Below are 25,425 nucleotides of genomic sequence, written 5' to 3' on the forward strand. Positions count from 1 at the left end.
TGAGGCTACAATTCCCAAAACTAGACAATAGAAGACTGGAAAAATGTTTCCTGGCCTGAAGAGTCTATTTCTGTTGCAGTATTCAGATGGTAGGGTCAGAACGTGGTGCAAACAACATGAAAGCCTGGATCCATCCTACTGAGTGTCAAAGTTTCAGCCTGGTGGAGTGTAACGGTGTGGGGGGGGGGGGAATCTTGGCACACTTTGGAGCCCTCAGTACCACCTGAGCATCATTTAAACTGTCTTTACGCTGTACAGACTCCGCTGATGAGCGTTTAATTAATTTGTTTAATTAATTAATTTGTTGTTTTATGTTTTATTTTTATTTCCACAGCATACCTGAGCATTGCTGCTGACCACGTCTATCCCTTTACGACCACATTGTACTCAGGGTGAAGGAGATAAAGGCCTTGAATCGGACTTGAACCTTTAGCCTTATGGTTAATACATTTTTAATAACCATGTAGAAAAATGATCTCCATTGTTACTGTAAAGCTGTAAATTACATTCAGGAAACTTGATAAATTCTCTGCAGTGCATCTATAAACACTATCTGGATGGCTTTCATAAAGGATTGTTATAAAACTTGGTTTAAAGAACCTTTAACTGAGTCCTGTTTCACTTTCACTCCCTGTTCGGTTAGATTAAGGCTGCCTTGTTAGGTTTAGGAAAAGATCGTCGTTTTGGATTAAAATACACCAGTTCACAGCCTAAATCTGCACACTGAATACACTTTAAGGGTACCCAGTGCATTACAAGCAACACCTTATCTGTATCTCCAAGGAGGATTTAATGCACCGGAGAATAAAAACACTGATCGAAATCTTTTACAGACGATAAAGAAAAACAGTCATCTTTAACAAATGCATATATGTGGACAGTGTATGAAATATTATATGTGAGTATGCTATCAAAATGCCATCGTTAAACTTTCAGCACAATAAATATTATTAAAAATGAACCTTAAAATAATCAGTGTTTATTTCACAAACTAATGAAACAACCAATAAAACAAGTCCACATAAATCACAACATTATTTTTGATTAGAAACATTACTGTTATCTAGCAATGTTTGCTAAACAGCATAGTTGTCCAGCCACTTTTTGAACATCAGTAACACAAGCAGATACAGATTACAGCAAATCAGTTTTGCTTTGATTGTTACATAATCAATATTAATATTACATTTAAAGCCTGGTAGCAACTTTTTCTTTTCACTTACAGCAGCAGAGCACGTGTCAGAGGTGGGGTCAAGGAGAGGCTCCTGCCTGTCACAGACTCGTTCAGCCAGCGGTGAGTGCACTAATACTGATAATGACGTGTGTTTTAATAGTCTGAGACATTAACATTAAATGGACTTTGTGGACATTTCTGTTTTTTCCAAAACATCCAAAAGGAACAAATGTCATTAACTTCTTCTGTTTCCTCTCACAATCCTATTCAAAGTGAGATCAAACGAATAATGAATGGGGAGAAAATAGGAAAATCATTCTTAAGCAAGTTAAAACAAACATTCAGATTATTATTATTTTTTTAAATAGGCTTGAGGGTGAAAGTAAAGCGAGAAGCTTCAAAGGTCTTGTTTAATCAGGACCTGACTTTACAGCCTCCATCGCTCTGAATTACCTGGGCGCTAAAGGGAAAGTAGCTGCTTATCAATATTTAGTGCTGCTGCAGTGCTTTATGGGCTGTTACTGACACTGCCTGACCTTTTGTACTGACCCTCATCACGGCACTTGATGTGCTGTTACAGTCCTTTAAACAGAGCATCACTGATGATTATAAACCATCTAAATTACTTTATAAAGCACATGAAAGCGTGAAATTTATATTTGCTGGTGCATAAAGGTGAGCAGATAACGTCCTACCCTGATATATTTCTTCATATTTCAGGGGTTGGTTTAGTTCCTCCTGCACACATCCTTTACTGATGGCACAAGGGATTTTTTTTGTTGCAGCAGCAGGATAGAATAAAAACAGAACAGTCTACAATGAATTTCTGTTCAATTAAATTTTATCTACATAGGTCCAAATCACAACAACAGTCGCCTCATGGTGCTTTATATTGTAAGGTCGACCCCACAATAATGCATACAGAGAAAAACCCAACAATCATATGACCCCCTACGTGCAAGCACTTTGGCGACAGTGTGAAGGAAAAACTCCCTTTTAACAGGAAGAAACCTCCAGCAGAACCAGGCTCAGGTTGGGGTGAGAGAAGGAAGACAGGATAAAAGACATGCTGTGGAAGAGAGCCAGAGATTAATACCAAGTATAAATTGGAGTCTAATAAATATATATATTTCAAACCACTGATGCACAAATACAACAGTGATAGAAACAAAAAAAGCAAAGTGGGCCCTGAGTATTCACTCATATTTTATTACAACCATAAGCAGAAGCCATACGTTAGAGCAGTGGCTTCCCAAAGGTAAACAAAGCTAAACAGATCATCTCGAAACTAACACACAGGTTCTTCATTATTACTGAAATATAATAGCTTAAAATTCCTCCATCAGGCTCTTGGATGGCGGGAGTTCGCGTCAGGTTTTAAGGAGGATACAGGCATGTGGTGTAGCTGATCCTGCTGGGAAGGGCTGGGCACGGCCGGGCTGAGGCGGAGTGTGGACAAGTAAACAGATGCCAAGTCAAATAAAACTCTGCAATGGAACAGCTCTGGGCAGCAGGACACATTTAACACAAACACACACACTTTGTACACATTCAGTAGACTGTTTACACACAGCGTAGGCAGCGCAGCAGACGCGGGGTGATCCAGCTCCATCGCAGCTCACTCAACCAGAGAAAATCTGTAAGCCGAGTTTCAACCACAGTCATGTGACAAATCATCTTTCCCCAACAGAGAAGAAGCTTGTTCCCTTTTCAGCCTGTAACATTAGGAGCTCTGACACAGCAGGTGCGACACACACACACATGTGCACACACCACTGTTACAAAACCCCATAATTGCAACATAAGAAACCTCATTTATCAGGCGGTTCTGGTGGGCTGTGAGGTGTGGCCACGTAAGGAGCAGTCATGCTAATCAGTGACATTTACAGACGAAGGTGTGTCTGGCTTCTGGATGTTATGTAGAGAACATGACTCTCTTTGTTGCTGCTTCATGGAAATCTCCACTCAGCTGCAGTGTTTGGTTTGGATCAAGACATGAGCTGTGCCTTCACCCCACAGATCAGCGAAGCAGTTAACAGACAGTATTAGCAATTCTTCTGTTGATCCCTGAGGCTCAGGCAAAGTCTTTGTTCTCACATGGCCGGTCAGAGGTCATTTACAGAGCAGCACCACTTCTGGACCTGGAAGGCCTGGCTTTCTCAAATTCATGGTGTATTTGATTATGAGGGAGTAGCTGATGCAAACAGATGCCCTGCACTCCAACTGAATGCCACTTATAGGGCCCAAAGGGCTCCACAACCAGAAAAAAGTCCAACATATTTTGGGAAAAAGAATAATCAGGTGTTGAAGTTTGACTGGGAAAGATATTTCTGAATGAGCTTCAACCACTTTTTAAATTATTATTATTAGGGTGACAAAAGTTAGAGCGGCAAAGCTGGGATGCTTTGTACAGGTGCAGAGGAGGGATAGTGGATATACTGGACGAGGATGCTAGGGATAGGGGCAGCTGAAGGTACACGTTTAACTGTATTTTTTATATTACTTATTAAAATAAAACATTATTTTATTAATATTTGAGGCAGAAAAAAAACAGCACACTCACCTGTGGCTTTCTTCCATTTTTCAGTCCTTTGTTTGCAGCCATGTCATCTATTGCCAACATTAATTAATTATAATTTAATTTTGGGTGGTTTTTTGGCCATGCTCAAAAGTAATTAATACACTTCAGGATATTCCAGGATTGCTTTTAACACTTGGAAATCCATTGATGTCAGTGACTGCCTGAAGTCTATAACTCAGGGACGTCATCAAAGACTGTTTTTCCTCCTTTGAGATATTCTGTCAGACTTCTATAGCAAAACTTTTGTAAAACACCTTGAATTAGAGCTGGAAGTCTGCATTTCAATCACACGCAGCCTGTTTCATTCAGTATTCACTTTGGTGGTGTACACAGTTCACCAAACTATAAAAAAAAAGTGTCTTATAGACCTACTAACTGTAATATGATCATTGCATAGCGTATCAAACTGTAGCTAATTTTTAATTCATTAACATCCCAACTTAAGCGTGGTATATAGAAACGCACCATTTATGTGCTTCTTTTCTTTAAATTGAATAAGCACATTTTACTCTTGCACACAAATAACCTGTAGCAAACTCCATGAGTGACATTTCTGTGATTAAAAACACAAAATCAAACAAGCAAAAAAAAAAAAACAAAAAAACAAAAAAACCCATCCAAGAATGGCTCCAACCCGACTGGGTGGCTGATTAAGACATGCTTGGAGAGGCCCGTGAACAGGTTTAGGAATGGAAGGAGAAAAAGATCTCTCGGTGAAATCGTATAGTCCTCTTGCATTCTGCTTGACTAACAGAACAACCCAATCACAGAGGGCAAAAAACAAAACAAAAACTAAGCATGCATGTACACGCACTACAAAATATTTTGCAGAAATTCAGTTTTCTGTCTTGTCTGGGGTCTTGCTGTTGGTGTTTTTTTTGGCTTTCCTGTTTCATGTACCCACTCTCACACTATATGCAAACTAACAGGGTCACAACTTGCCCGAACACGCCGCTTCTCCAACCTCAGGAGGAGTTCCTGTTAACAAATACATGTCTGTGTTTTAAGTACGGTGTACAGCGCACGTCTATATACTGGAAACCTTATATTGGTATTCAAAAATGACTGACTGATGTTTAGACAGGAGGTGGAAGAATCTATACATCCGACACATGTTGGTCTGGAGTGCAACACACTCACTCACACACACACGCACAAAGAAAGCTGGCTTCAGACGTGCTGGAAGAATATGAAATGTATTTTAAAGTACAGAGTAGCAATAATCATAGTAAAACAGAACATGTGCAAAGAGAGTCAGGGGTAAAAGAAAAATATCTTTACAGTGTAAACCGACAGGTTTGTTGCAATCAGTGAGAACATTGACACGCAGTGACATTCAAACACTCACGTACAGGCACACCAAGCTGCAGCTCGGGCTGAAGAATTCAGTGTGTTGCATACAGTAAATGATTTACGGGTGACAGATTGTCTCAACAGCAGAAGTTTTCCTCTTTAAAGTTAGCGTCTTTTGCCGTAATTTTGAGTAGCTCCTCAGTAAATGTGTGGACTTCCCCTCGCTGGAGCGGCACGGCTAAGATATCAGATTTTTCCCATCAATGCAGATGAATTGACATGTGTTTAAAGGTGAAACAACAGGATGTGAAATGAACTGGATTTATTGTGTTGCTTTTCCTGGAAGCTGCTGTAACTTAAATGAAGTTCAAGTTCAAATTGCGCAGGGCCAGGAAAGCCTAGGAAGAATCAAAAATAGTTCACCCCTGATCTCAGAATATGAGCACCATCATCATCATTTAGCCGATGTTATATTTAACCTTTGCATTACAAACCCCCCCCAAAACATTTTGCTGCCGTTTATTTCTTCACCCATCCCTTCATCTCACCTCCTTCTTACAATCTCATTTTCTTTGGGAGGAACTTGTGTTTCTTAATTAATGTGATATTTGTAACAGTGCTCTGAATACTGCAGAGTGGAGTCTTTGTTCTACAAGCTTGCTGTACATTTTTGCTGCATCCAAAAACACAAACAAACTCCATTTATCACACACACACACACACACACACACACACACACACACACACACACACACACACACACACACACACACACACAAACACACACACACAGGTGCAAAAGTATTTTAACAGCCGAGGCCCGGCGGTACAGTCAGCGCCATCTTTGGGGATTATTTATGTTTATTTATTAGAGCACAGGAAGAGAGTACTATCCTTCAACCTCAATCCCATTTCTGCCACTATTTCATCTGTCCTCTTATCATCATCATCATCATCATTATTATTAAAACATTCCAGAGGCGGCAGGATCGAGGCAGAGACTCATTAATCAACCCTCGCCAGCAGGTGAAGCAGCGAGTCCACAGTCCTGCTATCGTGCTGCTCTCTGCCCTCCAGCTTTGATGCTGCTGTGACTGTCTGTCAGACGGACAGTGAAGGCAGCGCCTGTCCGTCGGGGTTGGCGTTTATCCCGAGGTTGGAGAGGAGGCCCTGGAGGTGTGTGATGGTGTTCAGCAGCTGCTTCTTCTCCTCCTCCAGTGCAGAAACCTGCTCCTTCAGCTGCCCCTCTGCCTGGGCCAAAGCCTCCACTCGACTCTCCAGGTTGCACACTCGAGCGTGGGACACCTGGGTGAGAACAGCGAGGGAGCGGTGACCTAATGGAACAAAGAACGGGCAAAGGCAGCTTTTCTTCTTTTGTGCAAGCGTGCGTGTGTGTGTGTACCTGGAGCTCCTCGAGCAGGTCGAGGTTCTGCTGTCGCAGGCTCTGATTGGTCCTCTCCAGCTGCGCAGCTCGCTGGTGCTGGTTGAGGGTCGGGGGCGTGTCCAGCAGCTCATCCTGCAACACGTGGTACTCCACCTCATAGGCTTGGAGCTGCTTGGACACATCCATCTCACAAACCTGAAGCAGAGGCATTTAATAACTCTCAGCTGGGTGAACATTTGAACTGCTTGCAAACAGGAGAATCGTGTTTCCATCGTGTCATACCATTATAAAAGAATGTATGTGAGGAGGATATAAAAGGAATATGACCAGGTTAAAAGTGGGTTTAATTGTTATTTTTACTGATTTGATTGATCTAAAACTCTTGCTTTGGCTTTGTAACTATTTAACTGAGTAATAATGGAAACTCAAAGTACTCCACAAGTTTAGCACTGCTGTTTATAACTCGGCTCTCATTATTGCAGCTCGGTCGTTATTCCTAATTGTTCTCACCAAAGACAACATTTGGAGGCAGTAAACAAAAGCAGCCGCACAATCACACAATTCAACAAGACTTCAAACACATTCGGTTTAGAGCTGCTCATTAACTGAGATTTCTCATATATATCTATATATTTAAATTAAAAAAATAGTCTTTTGCTCACGTGTATTCCCTTTATTTCACTGAGGGCACTTTGTGTTTCTCAGCAAAATTACGTTATCATTACTCACAGCAATGGTGGTCAAAACTAGGAACAAAGCCTCGTGTGAAACTGGGGATGTTTACTCTACAATGTCAACACATTACACACACTGAGCAGGCTGCTGTTGTCCAGACCAAAGAATTTTTCACATTTCGGCATTACAAAACAATGAACTGACCTGGAGTCTCCACACATCCAGTATGTTCACTCCCACTTTTCTTTTTTTTTTTCTCAGATGAAACTGTGAGTCATAACACATGTAACATATACATAATCCGATATGAAAAAGTGGCACTGGAGGGAAAGTACCGGCAAGTAAGCAGTTTGCCATCTCATAGAAATTATAAGATAAGCGCGTACCTTCTAAAGTATAGCTTACCATGAGTTATTAGCTCTGTGTCATCTGTGATAGCTAGGGATGGGTACCGGTATCGGTTCTGACATAAACGGTAGTAACCAGACCGAAAAGCAGCGCACATTTCGGTGCTTTTTTTTTCCTGAGCTGTGATACACTTCTAGCCAATCATTTTACGTTTCCGAGGATAGTAGGCGGGCCCAGGTACGTACGTTCTTTTAGAGCAGAGCTACAGATTAAAAATGTCCAAGGCGAAGCGGTCAAAAGTCTGGCTGTACTTCACAGCAAAAGATGCAAACTCAGCAGCAACAAGTGCTTTAAGCTGATACTGTGATACTGTCAAAGGAGGTAACACCTCAAATCCGATGAAACACCTGGCGACGCATAGCGTTTTTTTAAAGCCGAGAAATGCGCCGTATTTGATAGCTTGCTGCAAGAGCTCACACCGAGCGCATCTACTGTGCGTGGGTTGCCTGTTATCGGACCCGGAGTTAGCAACATCCCCCAAGAACCCGAAGAGGAGAGTCCTGGCCCCTAGCCCTGCCAGTGTAGCAGAAATGATGACGGATGATGATGCAGCAGCAGCCGTTCTTCTCTGCATGAGTAGCTTAATGTTGTTCGTGTGTAATTTACGTTGAGTAGGCTAACCAGGTTATTACATTAATGCATGTAAGGTGAACTAGCAAACATCATCATAGCTACATGCAGCTGTCTTCTTGTTTGATGGCAGATACTCCCTTCACCCTGGCCAAAAAGGCTAAAATGACCAAAGAAAAAGTGGAAAACAGCTAAACATGAGAGGTTTTTGGACAAAGTTTGTGTTTTTTCCATTGATTAAGCACTGCTTCCAGCCAAGAGTGATACCATATATGCCCTCTAGCTGCAGAAAAGGCTAACATTGTTATCTTTTACAAAAAAAACAGCTGAACATGAGAGGTTTTTGGACCAATTTTGTGTTCTCCATTCTTTAAGCACCGGTTTGAGCACCGGCACCATTTCAAAAGTACCGGTTTGGCACCGGTATCGGATAAAACCTAAACGATACCCATCCCTAGTGATAGCTGACAGCCACATTACCGCGCACCTTAATGGTTAACATTTTCTCATGGCAACCATAAATTACACTAAAAAGTGAAACCTGACCAAAACTATGAGATTTTACCCACTCGAGTCGATCAGCGTGAGAGGCCCATCTTACTGACGTGGTATTTTTCCAAATGGTGACGCATGAGGTAAAATTTACATAACTTCACACACACACACTCCACCCATCAGCTGCTCTCATCACTGTTGTAAAGGCAGGGTGTGGCTGGCCCTGATAGCCTCTGTCACTCAAGCAGGATATCATTCTCCTTTGTCTCATTGTGAAGCCATTAAACTGTCTCCTTTAACTGCTGCGAGTTGTAAAACCAGATCTCAAAATGAAACATCTGTTCCGTGAACTTAGTAAAAATGTTTTAATAGTTTCGTGAGCTCATTTAGAGCAACAACAGACAAGAAAAGAACGTCCAGTTTTACAACAGCTAATCTGATGAGCTCGGTGCTGGTTATCGTGTGAACGATGTCTGGTATGAGCGTGAGTAAAGGCACAAAGTCGCCAAAATAAACTGCAGGAGGACCACCAGGAAATTTTTTATAACAAACCTCACAGCTGAACATGGAGGACATTTCAAAGACAAACAAAGGCAAACTGGCTAAAGCTAAAGCTATCCAGAGCTCAGAGCCAGCCACAAGCCAGCAGCCTCGGTATGAGCAACGGATCAAAGATGTTACGAGGAGAATTATGGAGATAAATGAAAACGTTTATTACATAAATCTTCTCCACCTCCTCAATCCAAAGTTTTATCTGTTAAAACTTTGGATTGAAGACGAGCTGATTTTTGCCATATGTCAAATATAGATCTTAGAAAGAAAACTGAAAGCTGCAAAAATCTGTAGCATTAGGTCCCACAGGAAGTAACAGGCGTTCCTCTGTTTTCACATACGAAGTTCAGATCATTTTAAATAGAATGTTTGTGTTATAAAGGCATCAAATTGTGCAAAAGATCAGTATTTTTGTCACACCGGCTGTTGTAGAATCAGCGTTTCTGCATTTTCAACTAGAGCATGGCGATATGACCAAAAATATTTATCACGATATACATTTGAAAATTTGTGATAACAATATAACTAACGATATAATTGACACTAGACAAAATACTTTACAACTCCTCAACTTTATTAGTGCAAAAAAACAAAAAACAAAAAAACAACCATGAATGTATTTTCACTTAAACAAGCAGCTGTTTTTTTATGTGCATTAAAGTTATATAAAAATTTAACAGTGCAAATGCAAAATCCTTGCTGACAGTTTAACCTAAAGGCATTTCCAGTGGAAATTGGCCAACATATCCTCAGCATAACCATGTATCCACAAAACTTAAAAAGAGGTTATACACATAATAGGGTAATATTATGTTGAAGCGCAGTACGTATCACTCCGCGAGGCTCCTTCCTACGATAGCCGTAATGCTCCGACAATCCATCAAGCGGTGCGGGTTCGTAGCTTAGCAAAGTCGTACTGAAACATTTGACCGATTTTCGAGCGCCGTGTACGACATAAAATTGTTTCCAGGTCAGTAAACACAACCAGAATTCATACATAAGGCACACGGGATTATAAGGGGCACTGTCGATTTTCAGAAAAATCAAAGGATTGATTTTCCAAAAAACACGGTAATAACGACGGCCCGCTAGCATGCACTACCAAAAATAGTGCTTTGTTGTGTATCTGATGGACGAAAGCTAAACCAGTTCCACACCACTGAAGTTGCAGCATTTTTACAAACCAATTCTGGTTCATCCGTTTCATTTAACGATCAACTTTCGCTCTTCTCATTCTGCGTCGCCGCCATGTGCGTATGTAAACAAAGGCACTGCGCATGCGCCAGTATTACCGTGAACGGTATGATATAGCCCAGCCCTATTTTCAACCATAGAAAAGACCAAATATCAAGAGTCTGATAGAAAACACTGGGGGGAAAAAAAGAAGTTACTTTTTACCGCTGACTAACATTTATCTAGAATAGTTATGCATCACTCGCTCTTTAAAATGAAAGTACACACGTACATTGTGAACAGATATTTCTTTAGGAATTCATAGAGAAAGTCTTTCTCACTGTCCTACATCCAACTAGTTGTTAGTTTTGTTTCAAACATGAAAATTAAAAATCACGCCAGACCAATTGTTCAGCAATGACTCAATTATCTCAATAGGCAAGGTTATTATCGTTAATGAAAACTAACGAAATAACGAAAACTAGAAGTGAAAAAACATTTTCGTTAACGGAAACAAAAATAAAAACAAAAAAAGGAAAACTAACTAAAACTGTAATGAGTGTTCACAAAACTAACTAAAATTACCTGAATTTATAGCAAAAATGTGTTTAGTTTTCATTGATGTGTGCGTGTCATACAATAGTCAAGGGTGAAAATAAGTTTAGTTTCCAGATTTTTCTCTTGCTGTCTCATTATGCCAGCAGGTGGCAGTACGTTAGGAAAAGTCGGGAGAAAGCGCCAGAGTCAAATTTGGGATTACTTTGAACATGACTGTGTTTTGGATGAAGCAAGTGTCTTGTAGTGGAAAGAGACAAATTATGAGGGGCATTTCTAAAGGGAAAAAAATCCCACAAACCTTAAAGTGCACTTGAAAAGCTCACACAAGAAGGCTAACCTAGCTTACCTTGAGAAGGTAAGGGAGCACACTCAACCCTCATCCCCAGAAACAGAAGCTAACCCCAGGCAAGGCAGCGTGATGCATCCCGAGACAACAGGACGGAGATATCTACATAACTGTGTGAGTCAATTGCCTTCAAAAAGTTTATCAATTCATATGAACCAAAATTATGAACACCCGGTGCTGCAAGAGTTAATAGTCTTATTGGGGCCAAGATATACATTTTATAGTTGCCTGGTATCAATGGTTGTTCATCTGCCTTTATTTATTTATTTATTTAAAGAACCCATAGCTGGGAATGTGAGTTGTCTGTCTCTGCATGTTAGCCCTGCGACAGGCAGGCGACCTGTCCAGGGTGCAGGGTATGGTAGCTGGAATAGCAACATACCCAAGGATAAGCAGAAGAGCATGACTGATATGATGAAACTGGGATTTTGTTACACTTAATTATTGCAAACACAACTAAAACTATAACTGAAACTAATCAAAACTAAACTGAAACTAAGGATTTTCAAATAAAATAAAAACTAAACTAGCAAACAATTGGTAAAAACTAATTAAAACTGATATAAAATTGAAAATCTGAAGTCAAAACTAAATAAAAATAAAAACTAATGAAATCGCAAAACTATTAAAACCCTGTCAATAGGACGATGGCTCACAACCTTTCTATAGCTCCCAAAACTCAATACATAAGATCACACTGATAAAAAAAAAAATTTAAAAAAAAAAAAAAAAATAGATTTCTGTACTCCAGTGTTAAAATTAGGGCTGCTCAATTAATCGAATTTTAATCACGATTACGATCTGGGCTTTCAACGATCATTAGAAATGACTGAGCCGATTATTAGCCCCTCCCTCGTGCTTTACTCTCGCGCTGCTCCGTTGGGCAAATCGAGCGCACCTCTCTGCATTTCGAACACGTGTCACAACAATTAAGAGGACCCGAGGGAAGCTCGGAAAGCTAAGCAGAAGTTATTTGGAGAGGAGAGTGACTGCCGTTGGTTGAAAAGAGAGGTAAAGAAAACTTCAGTGGTGTGGAAACATTATGGGTTCGCGGAGTCAGACGTGGATCAAGTAGACATAGTGTGTAAACTTTGCTACAGTGTCGTAGCTGCACCACAGAGCAACACTGCAAAGTTCACTAAACATAGATGTTTACATTTTTCATTTATTTTTTATATTGCAAACATTTGCACTGTTATCAGTATTTGCACACTATTTTATATTATTTTTTAAAGTCATTATTCAATACATTGTTATTGTTAAATAAATATCGTCAAATAATCGAGATCTCAATTTCAGTGAAAATAATCGCGATTATCATTTTTGCCATAATCGAGCAGCCCTAGTTAAAATGAGTAGTTACACATTACTAAACAACTTTGTCTCCTTGTCTAACCTGGTTGATGGTTTTCTCCATCTGTACAAGGCCCAGGTTGGGTAGCATGGTCTTGATGAAATCCACAATAGACTCCAAGCTGTCGTGCTGCAGGATCAGAGGCTTGTGGCTCCCCAGCAGGCTTAAGGCCACCTTGAAGATGACCTCTGACCCCTGCAGAAACACCATATCTGACAGAGGACAAAAAGGAAGGATAAGTTACAGAGGCAAGCGGGGAAAAAACCCAGAAAACACAGGGAAAGGAGGCTAAAAAAGGCTCTAGCGTGACGGCACTCTTAAATTACATATTGTAAAAATCAATACTGACATGTGCTGACAGCAGAGCTTACCCTGTTTAATGGCAACTTAAAGGCTCATTAATGGGAAGAATGATTTGACGTCAGCAGAAAACGTTTAAGCAAACATAAATGTAGGCCATTGTGAATCTGCAGAGCCAGAGAGCATTTGTGTGTGTATACTGTGAATACATCAGGGTGTGGTAAGGGTTAGGCAGGATTGCATGAGATCATACAGAAGATTAAGGAATGGCAGCAGAGGTGTGGGCCCCACAGATGATATCAAAGACCTGACAGTGCAAATGTGATGGCCGCTAAGCGCAACACACGCACGCTTGTGCACGTCAACACACACACAAATGAAGTGTTATGCTCAGATGAGCACAAGGAGCCAGTGAGTCTGGTTCAATGACTGAGTACTATGTAAGAAATTAGGCGTGAAAACAAAAGTGCGGAAGGAATGAGGTAGAGAGAAAGGCAACTGCAGAAAACATATACCCTCTGTGGGCGTGATGGCATTTACACAAATGAGGAAAAGGTCACTTAACAGATAAACAGTAACTGTAACTGAGTCTCAGTGTGCACATGACTCAACTGAATCCTTTACTTTGCCTGAAGTCCCTCCCCAACTCCTTCACCAAACTTTCAGGATTATAGTACTACTTATCTTCAATCAGTTACTAAAATTTCATTTAGCTCTGACAATTTCCTTTCAGCATTTTGGGTTCAAGATCTAATTAGATGAGATACCTAGGGAGTAGAGATAACTAAACATCACTGTAAACGCCCCGTCATCCTTTTTCCTGTCATGCGTCAATACTGCTGTGCTTCTATCAGGAAGAAGAAACAAGGCGGCGACCCACCAAATCCACTGTGCAGAAATAGAAAGCCTTCAAAGCTTACCAAAAACTCTGGCCACAAACCCGAGGGGAAAGTGTGAGGCGAAGACCGTGAGGAACCAGGGGGTGGCATATAAGCTGGGCCCGATCTCCTGCTGCTCCAAGTGGCTGTAAAGATCCCTGTGATAGTCATGAAGCAGCCGCGACAGCTGGTACATCTGGATCTGAGAGGAGCAACAGCACTTCGTTGTAAAGGTGTAACATGACTTTGTATGAGGGGCTTTTATTATTTCACACATGCTTTAAAAACTGGATCTGTTATACATGAACATTTGTAGGATTTTAATAGAGAGTATTCAGGAAGACAAACGTCTTGGTAAAAAATGGAAAGATTTTTTTCCCCTTAAGTTTACGACGCAAACACAAGTTTAAGAATGGACCAATAACACGACACCTTATTATGAGGTCACCTCCTTGGAGGGTAAAACGAGGGCTTCCTGTGTGGTATGACAATTATTTTTTAAGCAATTTTTCACTTATCATTAATGAGCCACTCCGTTCATTCACCATAGCAAAGTATAGAGTATTGCACTAAATGTGAATACTTTCCTAACTCCCTCATACAAAGTGCTGCGGTGAGGTCATATCAATTTGTCTTTCTACAGAGCAACTCCAACGTTATCCGTGGTAGATCACATCCACACCAAGTTTACCGAAGGTGCCTCATTTAAAGTGGTATAAGAAATAAGTTTTGATTAGATTAATGTTAAACTGAAATGCTGACAACAGTGACTCTTAAACTAGTCAGGGTACACTATGGAAAATGGCCTTTTTACCAGTGCTGGATTATGCAGATGTCATTTAAGTGTATGCTGCTGCCTCACTGTGTATTATCGTCACTTAACACTCAAAGAGAACAACACAGTTTATTTTTAAAACCATCTTTAATTAAATTTCACGTTATTTATGATCGGGGTTAGCCATATGAGTGTTTGTACACAAGGATGGGAAAAACTTTTAAGCACCTCACAGAACTTTCAGGTTAGGCCTCAGCCATAAAGGCCAGTTGTTGACTGCTTGGCAACCACTATTCCTGGATGAAAATGAGGATGCAACCAGTTACATGAGGTTCCTTGCAAATACTATGAAATCAGTCACACAGACCTAGAACATAGTGATCCTGTGGCCACCACAGACCACAAGGGAAAAATGTGTCTACCTCAACCAGCTGGTGAGTAGCTGCTGGTTGCCGCTGAGTGAAATTGGTCACAAAGAGCCACATGGTGCTGCCGTAAAAGCTTGTAATCACTTTGATTAACAGCAGATTTGGCACAGTTTGTGTGGAAGAACCAGACTCGCCAGGAATTCTTTCAGCTGCTCCCCTCTTGGGGTCACCACAGCAGACAACCTGCCTCATCCCGTCATCATATTTGCTTTGACAATATAGAATTTCTCGTTTTGACCTCAAAAACCACAAAATGATTGATGAGTTATTATCTGGTTTTGTACACTTTCATTCTAGCAGCAAAGTAAAATGAGGGATTGTTCACAAAAGGTGTGTATAACGTTCACAAAGTGGAAAGCCGTCAAGGACCTTTTGAATTTATTGATTAAGGATCACGAGCACCAAGATCGTAACAGCACTTCGTTCATATTCATAGTTTGAAGCTTGAGAAAAAGCAACAGTCCTGTGCAATATTATTGTGGAGTATGCCGCATGTTGGACTGGTGTTGGACTCCCTGGATTAGCTCACAAGCTTTTTATTGTTACGTGACCTGCGCTTGAATTCAGGAACAAAACACATGATGTTTAGCATGATAACAAGGTTGTTTAGCATTTAACCATAGTATGTAGCTCTTTTGGTTCTAGTTCTATCAAAAGATGAAATTCAATCCCACACTGGAATTCAAAACCAATGACGTAGTTATCTGTAACACGAGCACTATTTACCAACTGTGTGGCGAGTACTAATGCAACTAAATTCCAATGCCAAGCACTAAGACCATGTCTCAACCTCACCAACGCTCTAGAGGCCATTAATTCACTGTTTTTGTTTGAAAACGAAAACGTAAGCAGACGTGTCATCTAAAAACAAAAAAAGGGGAATAAGAAGCATCAAATTCCAGAAAATGTGAGTTAGTGACATTACTCAACTACATAACCACTGGAACTGGAGGGCTTTGCTCATGTGATTCAAGTATTTAAGAAAGGGAAACATAATGTAGATTAAGTTGTTTGGGGACACTGACAAGAGAATATTGTGTGGGTGAACACTGTACCTGCAGGATAATCATGTCAGGCCTGTACTGTTTGCGGAGCCCAGCATCGTACATTAGAAATTTGAGCATGTCGAAGGCGTCTTCTTCCCCCATGTGTAAAAGCAGCACTCCAGCGATGAAGGACAGGCCCTGGCAGTATCCCACCTACAAAAACGACAACCACAAACTTGATGCCGACAACACAGGGGAGGGAAACTCTCTCAAGTCTAAAAGACAGGTAACAGCTGGCTTTTTTTTCTTCCTTTTTTCCACTGAATATCAAAAGAAACATGCAGAATGAAAGAGGAGAAAGGCAGAAATAAAGCAAAAACAGAATTCAATGATACCTCAGGGTCAAGCAGTGAGTAGGCTTTCAGGATATTATAGAGAGACAGCTGTCCTGCCCCCAGCTGGGCTTGGAAATATGGATGTGTGGGAAAAGTACGACCTGGAAGAGAAGAGCGGAGCGGCATATTATCTCTCAGCAACGTCCGTAGTTTGCATTAAATATTATTTCAAACTAATGCACCAGATACGCAGTCGAAAACAACACTGACACAGCTTTAGAAGTGTAACATTTTCTTCTCATGGTTTATTTTAATTCGCTCTATTCTATTCAGCAGCATCTGGGTGTGTCCATGTTTTTGAACAAAGCATATACACTGCTGATCTTCGCTGTGGATGCAGAACTTCTCACTTTGCTGTTGACGTTAAAAAGGAGCTCAGTGCAGCTGCATGCACGTACTCTTTTGGAGCAAACACGCTTACAAACAGGTTCTTGAGAAGCGCACAGATGTGATGTGATGTGAGGTTTTAGAGAACCGAATGAAAACCGTGTGAGTGTATATTAAAGGAATGTGCGTGGGGGATTTAAGCTGGTGAACATAATGTCATGACTCCCTCCCCTGCCTGGAGGAAAGTGTGTCTATTCTGCTACATAAAAGGTGTGGGAATGCAATGTGTTACGCACCTACATTCTAACCAAAAAAAAAAAATAAATTCCTCTTTTGCTTGTTTATGTGAAGGAAATAGCCTTGAGCTGCCATAAATCTTCTACCTGCATTCTTATTTTTGTAGCTTCAGTGTGACAAACACTGTGTTTATCACACTGCATATAACACCTTTATATTAGACCATGTATGCAAACCACCAGTTTGTATGTGCACACCGTTACAGCTGTCCCTGCCCTATTAGATGTAGAGTAAATAACATGAAAAACACAGGGTCAAAAGCAAAAACTGAGGGAGGGGAAGCACTACAGGGACAGATCTGTGGGTGGATGTGTCTATGTATATATATGTGGGTGTTATATGGGTGGGGTGTAGGTAGTGAGTGTATGTGGGTTTTTGGGTGGGAGGTGTTGGGAGCATTTAAGGGAGAAAGTGTTAAAATGAGGTTTGACAAATACAAAAGAATATATGCAGTTTATGTGGCGTTTGCTATGTACGTTTGACTTCTTGGTATCACGCAGAAGGAAATTTACATTTTTCACAGTACTTGTCAAAGAATGACCATAAACCAGTGGGAACAATGAGGTGTTTGGCTACGTGAATTTATAAACATCACACACGTCACACAAAGAGACTGACAAATTGATTATTTAAAAGCAACAGTTCTACTAAAATCTTATGTTTTCTTTTCCTTTATGCACTGTAGCTACAAAGTAGTGATTATGCTTGGTATGCATGCTGACTGAAGCGCCAAACAAAAGGATTAGAGAGGCTCCCGTGCTCACAATCAGCTGTTGCACCTATATTAAAGGTTATAGATGTACAGGGTATGACGACAAAGAATCAAACACTTTACTTTCTAAGTAAATATGGCTCTTAAACCATTAAAGGCATTCTCCTTATAGCCGTTCAGCTTGCTCCTGTTATGTTTGGCTCACTCTTCGAAAGTCTCATTCTGAACACCTGAAGGGGAAAATCTGTGATACACACTTTTGACAGTTTTGCTGCACGTTCAACCTGAGACGCCTCTGGGTCATTCCAGTAGAACTCGACACTGACTGTCTAAACACAAAAACACAAACGATGCTCCTGATTGGGCTTCAATGTTAAAGGATCAGTCCAAGGTCATGAGGAAACTGCCAGTGTGAATCTGCAAGTGGTCTAAGTGTGACTGTCAGGGAGTCATCCAAACGTTGCAAAACAGCATAAATAAGAACAGAAAAAAAGGCAATGAATCAAGTTTAGCTCACGAGTTTTTTTGTTTTTAAATTACAGGTTCTTCAACAGGCAGCCTGCAGGCCAACGATCACCAGTGGTAATCAGGGGTTCAAATGGGATTAATAATGCGTTGGCAGTGTTTGTGGCATACATAGCATTTAGAGAAAATATATTATTTAAAGAAACAACCAACTTACATTTGGCTGTAAAAGAAAGTGTGTAGGCATTTTATGCATACAACGACTGCAATTAGACTAAAGTTATTAGACTTAACTGATGACATAAAATGTGTTTATTTATTTACTGTTTTGAATTAGACTGCGATTCGTAAAATATACACATTGTTAAAAATCACTTTTGTGACATTGACGACATGGGAAAGCGAATGTACCAGGCACATTTAGATAACCCACACGCAGTTTAACCCTGCATGTTAACCGTGGATGCATTACCCAGGTCGATGAGGATGGCATGTTGCTGTGAGGTGAGTTGTTTCAGCAGCTCTTTGTATGGAGTGTGATTAGAAGGGGGCCGGGAAGGGACTGTCTGTGTTAGCCGGTACTGTTCGGCGAGAAACTTCCAGATCTCTCCTCTGTGTTGCCTTGGGACACCTGCCAGACAACGATAAAGGAAGGAGAGGGTGATGAGGACAAACGTGGGACAGAACGCTACCATGTTGAGTGAAACGCGTCCGCCATGTCCAAAGGGATTTCTACCCTTCTTGAGTTATTAACTATTTGTACATGCCTGTAGAACTTAGTAACAGAAGTTGTCTCCATCATAATTTTAATCTACTAATATCCCGAGCATCGTTCAATCACCGCTTGCCCGCTTCTTGCATGTAAAATTTACTCTCAGCTTCCTCTCAGATGGATTATCCAGCTTGTATCCCTAATTCACCAGGTTCTCAGACTGCTATTTGTTATATGGTGACCTTTCTGTGTGTAAATACGTGTGTTGGACTCGTTGTTCGAGGCCGTGTGCACAGTAGATAACCTTCCTGTCCACGCTGCAGAACATGCTGATACTAGAAAATGGACAGAACAAAAAGGCCTGATGATTAGAGACACGCACCAGAGATAAAAATGTCAAAGGGAATAGACACCGAGTTCACTGTGCCCAAAAACAGTGAGTAGAATGCCTCATGGAATTCAGTCACCTTGCTTTTGCCACATTTTAAAAAACAGTTATGAAGATAAGTTACAGTTTTTGGAGCTTTGTGCGTTAAGGTTTGGTCAATATTTGAAAATCTCTGCTGATTTTAAGAAGAATAAACATTTACAGGAGGAACTGATATAGAGCATGTGTTTGTGGAGCCAAGTATGTACCTTGTGCAACTGCAGTATGTATGGTCTCGGCGTCAAATTTGACCTTTGCCCTCCCGGGAGTTCCTAGCATTTTCTCCCACACCAGCGTGACCTCCTTCAGACACGGAGTGATTTCTTCATAGTCCAACTTCAGGCGCTTGTTCTGCAGATCGTTCTCTGATGCTACAAACACAAACACACAAACAACACATGTGAGAAAAAGCAACAACACTGTGCGTTTGCTGGTGGAGCTGAGGTGTTAGGACTCGGTTTCTGAGAACTATTTGAGCCCATCATCTCATCATTATGTGCGCTGCTCAAAACTCTCGGAATTATGCGCTATCGATTTCAGTTTGGTTTTGCGTATTAAAATGAGCCTCACATAGCACCCGTGCACTTTGATAAATTACTAATCCTGACTTTCGTTCGCTCTTTGTTGTGGCAAAGTGATGAGCAGAAACATGCAGCTGCACTGCATTAATACACTTCTCAGCAAAGGTCAGAAGATACAGGTGATAGTGAGTGAAAAGAAAAGAAAATCACTAAACAGCGGTGACAACTTGCTTGATGACTCTTCAGGTTCTTTAAGGAAAGTGTCCCCTTTACATGGCATCCAGAGTGCAATTTACTCTACTGTGCTTAACCATGCTGATTATAGAAACTTTACTGTCACTAGATCTGCTTCTATGGGTGTTTTCTTTGCAACCCCTTCAAAGGAACATAAGACCACAGCTGTCTGTCCGACCCTCTGCAACATCCTGTAGCTGGAATTCTCAATAGATCCCTTCAGTTAGTACAGAAAGTGTTGCTCTAAGCTATGAAAGACACAGCTCTTGTTTACGACCCACAGTCAAAAAAATACCCCGAGGATGCCTTAATTTTCACATGGAGACACACACGTTCTAATTAGCAATAACTGGAGACGTACATAATTGCAACATCCCCTTTATTTATGAAACTTTTTTGTTTGTCTTTTTTGGTTCGATGTAAAGGAAAACCTCCCACTGGACTTTCAGGTTAGTACAGTTTACAAACCAAACAGAAAAACACAAACTGAATTCCGTTGCAACATGTTGACACCAGTGATCAAAGAAGGTGAGGGCACACCCAGCACCCCTCATCTGTTCCTCTCTCTATGACAACACCCTTCCTCTCTCCCTCCCCAAATCTCTTAGCCCAAAACCCATGTCTTCTCTCTTTTTTCTTCTCAGTCAATCCCATGTCTGTATAGTCCCACCACCACCCCCTCCCTCTTCCCCTGTGGACGCCCCCACCCTTTCCGTTCAAATGTGGTGTCCACCCAGTGACCAGCTGCAGCTTGGCTGCGCTCGGGAGAGTGATATCATCATTACAGGAGGACAGAGACAGAGACAGGAGGCCACCCATCGCAGCCGGCACTGCAAAGGACTCTAGGAAAATAAGGTGTAAGAGGAAAAAAGGCTGAATGAATATTAAAAAAAAAAAAAAAAAAATAGAAAGAAAAAGACTAGCAGCACAATGTTATTAAACAAACTAAGAAATGTAATTTTAGGGCTGCTTTGAACTCACAAAATAAACGGTCTAAGGAAAAAAACTGAAAAAAAGCTGTATGAATACCTTTTATGGGACATAAATCAGAAATGTAGAGGAATGACCTGGAAGGCATAATCTAGATTAATGGGAAAAAACTTGGACGGAGCAGATAGCTGACACACCCATAGTAAGAATAGATGCTGAGGCTGTGGCCATGCCGTCTGTCTTATCATCTGTTCAGAGCAAGCAGTGTCTCGTCACTCAGGAGTGGCACACTGGCAGGAGCCCAGCTAGCGCTCCTTCTCTTTCCTCTGTCTAGCCTTCTCCTTGTCTCCTACTTTCTTTTCTTTCTCTTTCACTGCCGCCGGAAAACTCCACCCTTGATAAAACACAACAGGATAGGATAACCCACCCTGGAGCTGACAAAGATACGCACACATGGATGGACGTGCACGCGCGTGTTTTCATAGTTGACCCACAAACCAGGCGGCAGTGAGAGAGATAAACTCATAGAATGGAGGATACGGAGTCGGGCTCCACCCTGACAAATAACGGACAGAAAGGTGGAATGCACGCTGTGGGAGACTAAAACACAATAAATCTACAGAGCGCCAAGAAAGCCGCCACACGCTGGCAATGTTTGGATTGGTGTGTGTTTGTGTAGTGCGATCAGAGTGTCTGCGTGAGGCAGAATTGTGAGGCTGTGGTCCCAACTGTATTTTCTTTTTCTTACATCAATATTGACCTTCATTCGTTAATCTAGCACCATGTGCTTGTCAATTTATGGTTCATAAATAGAGGCAGAGGTATGACACATGGCTAGATGGGTGTAGATATGAGCCAACTGGGTCAGGAAAAAGGTGGTGCACTTGGCACACCCATAGATGTGCCTACCAGGAAGCACTTTTGGGCGCGCGCGCGCACACACATGCAATAACGTGTTATATAACTTGATCATTTGTGGTTTGTGATTTTAAATAAAGAAAAGTAGGTGTATACTCAATTTGCAAAGCTTTAAGAGCATGCATTTGGAAAGGCGTGTTGCCAGTGTCTTAAACAAAGACTCGTCCTACTTTTTAGCTTCCAGAGAAACCAACTCATCGTGTAGTCAATGACTACCGATGAGCCACGTGAAACAAACAGTACCTGCATGTTATCATGTAGACAGAGCGAATTCAGACAGAACTGCAGTAATATTTAACACACCTCAAAAATTTTAGAGTTAAGGGCTAATAAAACACTTTTTCACAGCAATAAAGCACCATTTGGCTCATCCAGTTTTTCTATTTTGTGTGCATTTCGTTTTGATGTGTACATCTCAAATTCAGGCAAACATTGAAGTTTTTTCTCCAACTCAACAGGATGCTTGAGTAGCTGCTGTGTAGATTACGGGCTGAACACCACAACACTGTGAAATGCGATAGCAAAGTTTGATTATATGTCTCACTGTAGGGAAGTTTATTTTAACTTCTCTGTTTAGGGCTATTTTTTAAGAGTTGTTACTTGTAAATATGAATAAATCTCAAAAGTCAGTGTGGGCTCATTGCGTGTATCTGTTTTAAAAAAAAAAAAAATCCCTTTATTCATCCAGCTCACCTTGTAGCTTCTGGTTCTCTCTCTCCATCCTCTGCAGGAGAATCTGCTGCAGGATGGCCTTCTTCCAGAGATCCCTCAGCTCCTCTTTGGTTCTCTTCGTCTTCTCCTCAGGCACCGGTCTCATCGCCGAGTCCCCAGATCCTCCACCCACGATCTGGGCCACAACCTGACAGGCATCAGACCCATCTTAAAGACATTTAAAAGATTATCATATTAGTTTACATTAGATTATGTTGCACAAGATGTTTACTGTAGCAAATGTAAAAAAAGATCTTAATTTAGATTGAGAAATGTATCTTTAAAAACAGTTTTGTTGAGCAAAAAAAAAAGCAATAAACACTCCAAGTCATTTCAATTTAAAATGAAACAATCACAAATATCTTCTGGAGTTAGAAGCTTATTAATAAAAACATTTATGAGCAGCACATTCACATTCCTTCATCTGGACTAGCAGATAACACGCCGTTTAAGAACTGCAGGCCTTCCGATTAGATTCAGACCCACAGTTCTGGGTTTGTGTGTTAGATGTGTTGTGATTCTTTCACCATTAGCAATGACAATAAGCAAGAAATTTACATTTCATTTACACTTCATTTACATTTGTTCAACACTTCACTTTGTTTACAGGTATGAACAAAACTTTTGTTCATACCTGACAGAGGCGAGTGTCAACTTCTTCTTACTTTCAAACGTGTTGGTATAAAAAGGAACAAAATCATCGTCTCTAAAAAAATTCAAGTAGCCTTCCAGACCCCTCTCTCTCTCTTCTTTCTCTCTCTTTCGGTGAACCTCACGGACACTCATGCAAAACAACAAGAAAATGCTAAACATAGATATATTTGACACAGTTGGGTGCAACACACAGACAGTAAAAAAAAAAAAAAAAAAAGCGTTTGTGTGACTCCACCTCAAAGTACAGGGTGGATCCCAAACCTCAAAATACCCTGTGTTGTTTAGAGGAACGACATACCAACTATCCAGATCGCACTTCTCTTTCAGTTCGCGGGAATATCACGATTGATCCTGATCACTAAAATACACACGTACACACATACCTTAGCCTAACTTAGGTATGTAAATCTGATGCTTACCTTGTCAAAGACTCTTCTGAGGAAAAAAAAAATAAAAATATGTAAAGGTCATCCTTTCAATACTACAAAAAACACTCACGCACACCACAATGGCGGGCTTTGTGTAAAACGAGTCTTATATTTGTGGAGTGATCATCTGTTTCTAAGACATGCTGAAACCAGCCGAGTCACCACACAAATTTATGGCTCTTCAGTTATAAAAGAGGTGAAGACAAAGCAAACTCATGGCTGACACACACAGAAAGACACTAAGACACTCACACGCACGCGCACAACTCTCTTAACAGATTCATGTTTCTTACTAGAGAGAGAGACAACTGCTGCAGTTTCAGCAGAAGACTGGTGACAATTTGTCTTTAGGTGAAAAAATGTCAAACTTTCAAACTGCAATACTTGATGACATTAATTCCCCGCCTACTTACCCCAACTAACACTATGGTACTGCATATTCCTCATAATAACATAAAAACACAAACACACACACACACACACACACACACACACACACACACACACACACACACACACACACACACACACTCTGGCACAAAGTGGCACAATCCACTCCCTGTGCAAACAACCTGGTCAGAACCAGGTTGCAGTGTGCACACACACACACACACACACACACACCATGCAAAGTGGGTCAACAAGGCTGGCGCTTTCCTCTGGCGCTGTCTATGTATGGACTGTCAACATGACCTTGAGACACACTGCCACTTCCAGCAAAACACACACACACACACACACACACACACACACACACACACACACACACACACACACACACACACACACACACACACACACACACACCACGCCCATGACCTCATGCATCTACGCACACACATAAATACACACCCAACAAGTTTAGCACTGCATTCAGCCAGCACAAAGCCCATCACATTGACTTGTTAAAAAAAAAAAAAAAAGCCCTGTTTTTCCCTTCACTTGCTTGCAGTTGAGCGTCAAAGTAAACTTTGGCTGCACATTTCATTAACTGAAACATTTAACATGCTTCAATTACAGGGCAAATTCATGCAGAAAGACAGACTTCACCAGTCTCTGCACATTCAGTGTTAAAGTGAAGAAAACAACCACATTAGTCCAACATACCAATCTGATTTTATGAAATACAATATCCACCCAACAGACTCCAGTTGGGCGTGTGCACGAGTCAACATAATAATAGGAAAACTACATAATGTTACTTACTCCTGAGAAGAATACCACCTTTGTGAGGATTTAAATATTGCTGAAGGTGCACCAGGGAGGTATTATTTAACTGTATGGAAATCTTTGTAGCTGTAATGTGCCGTTAAAGCCACAAAGCGTAACATTGGGAAATGTGATCTTTGGCACCCCCCAGTGGTTAGATCTTGAGGGCCTCTTAGTTAACATTTTAATAATTTATCTAGACAAAACAACCAACAGGCATTCTAGTTAACAACACATTATGTGCTGCACATACATGTCCAAACAACATGGGAGTGTAGGACACCGCTAGTGGAAACTAGTGAAACTAGTTATTCTCAATGAGTTTTTGAAAAGCAGCAATTTAGCAATTAGCTGATGAATCAAGGAGTCAGTGGACATAAAAACAAAATAAAATCATAATAATGCATGCATGCATGTTACTGAAAGAAACAGTGTACACCCTGTTAGTCCAAGTCTTCCAATAACACAAAATGAACACTGACATAACAAAGTACAGAAAACACTTCTTTTTGTAAATAAAATGCACTGTGTGAGAAAACGGTTTTATATCAGCTC

General features: G+C 40.9%; 1 protein-coding gene across 1 annotated transcript in view; it reads right to left on the reverse strand.

The window, feature by feature from the left end:
* Nucleotides 1-5,728: 5,728 nt before the first annotated feature.
* The window catches only part of tbc1d1 (TBC1 (tre-2/USP6, BUB2, cdc16) domain family, member 1), a 54,054-nt gene continuing 34,357 nt past the window's right edge, over nt 5,729-25,425 (reverse strand). The window contains exons 15-23 of the mRNA XM_085409952.1: nt 22,562-22,747; nt 19,475-19,636; nt 18,599-18,757; nt 16,326-16,426; nt 16,000-16,143; nt 13,784-13,943; nt 12,606-12,775; nt 6,451-6,627; nt 5,729-6,353 (exon numbers count right to left, since the gene is read on the reverse strand). Of these exons, the coding sequence (XP_085266078.1) occupies nt 6,150-6,353; nt 6,451-6,627; nt 12,606-12,775; nt 13,784-13,943; nt 16,000-16,143; nt 16,326-16,426; nt 18,599-18,757; nt 19,475-19,636; nt 22,562-22,747 (1,463 nt within the window). The 3' untranslated portion in view covers nt 5,729-6,149. The remainder of the gene's footprint in view (nt 6,354-6,450; nt 6,628-12,605; nt 12,776-13,783; nt 13,944-15,999; nt 16,144-16,325; nt 16,427-18,598; nt 18,758-19,474; nt 19,637-22,561; nt 22,748-25,425) is intronic.

The sequence above is a fragment of the Rhamphochromis longiceps genome, linkage group LG6, assembly GCF_057381845.1.
Source record: "Rhamphochromis longiceps isolate RC_006_pf linkage group LG6, R_longiceps_female_GT1.1, whole genome shotgun sequence".
Taxonomy (NCBI): Eukaryota; Metazoa; Chordata; class Actinopteri; order Cichliformes; family Cichlidae; genus Rhamphochromis; species Rhamphochromis longiceps.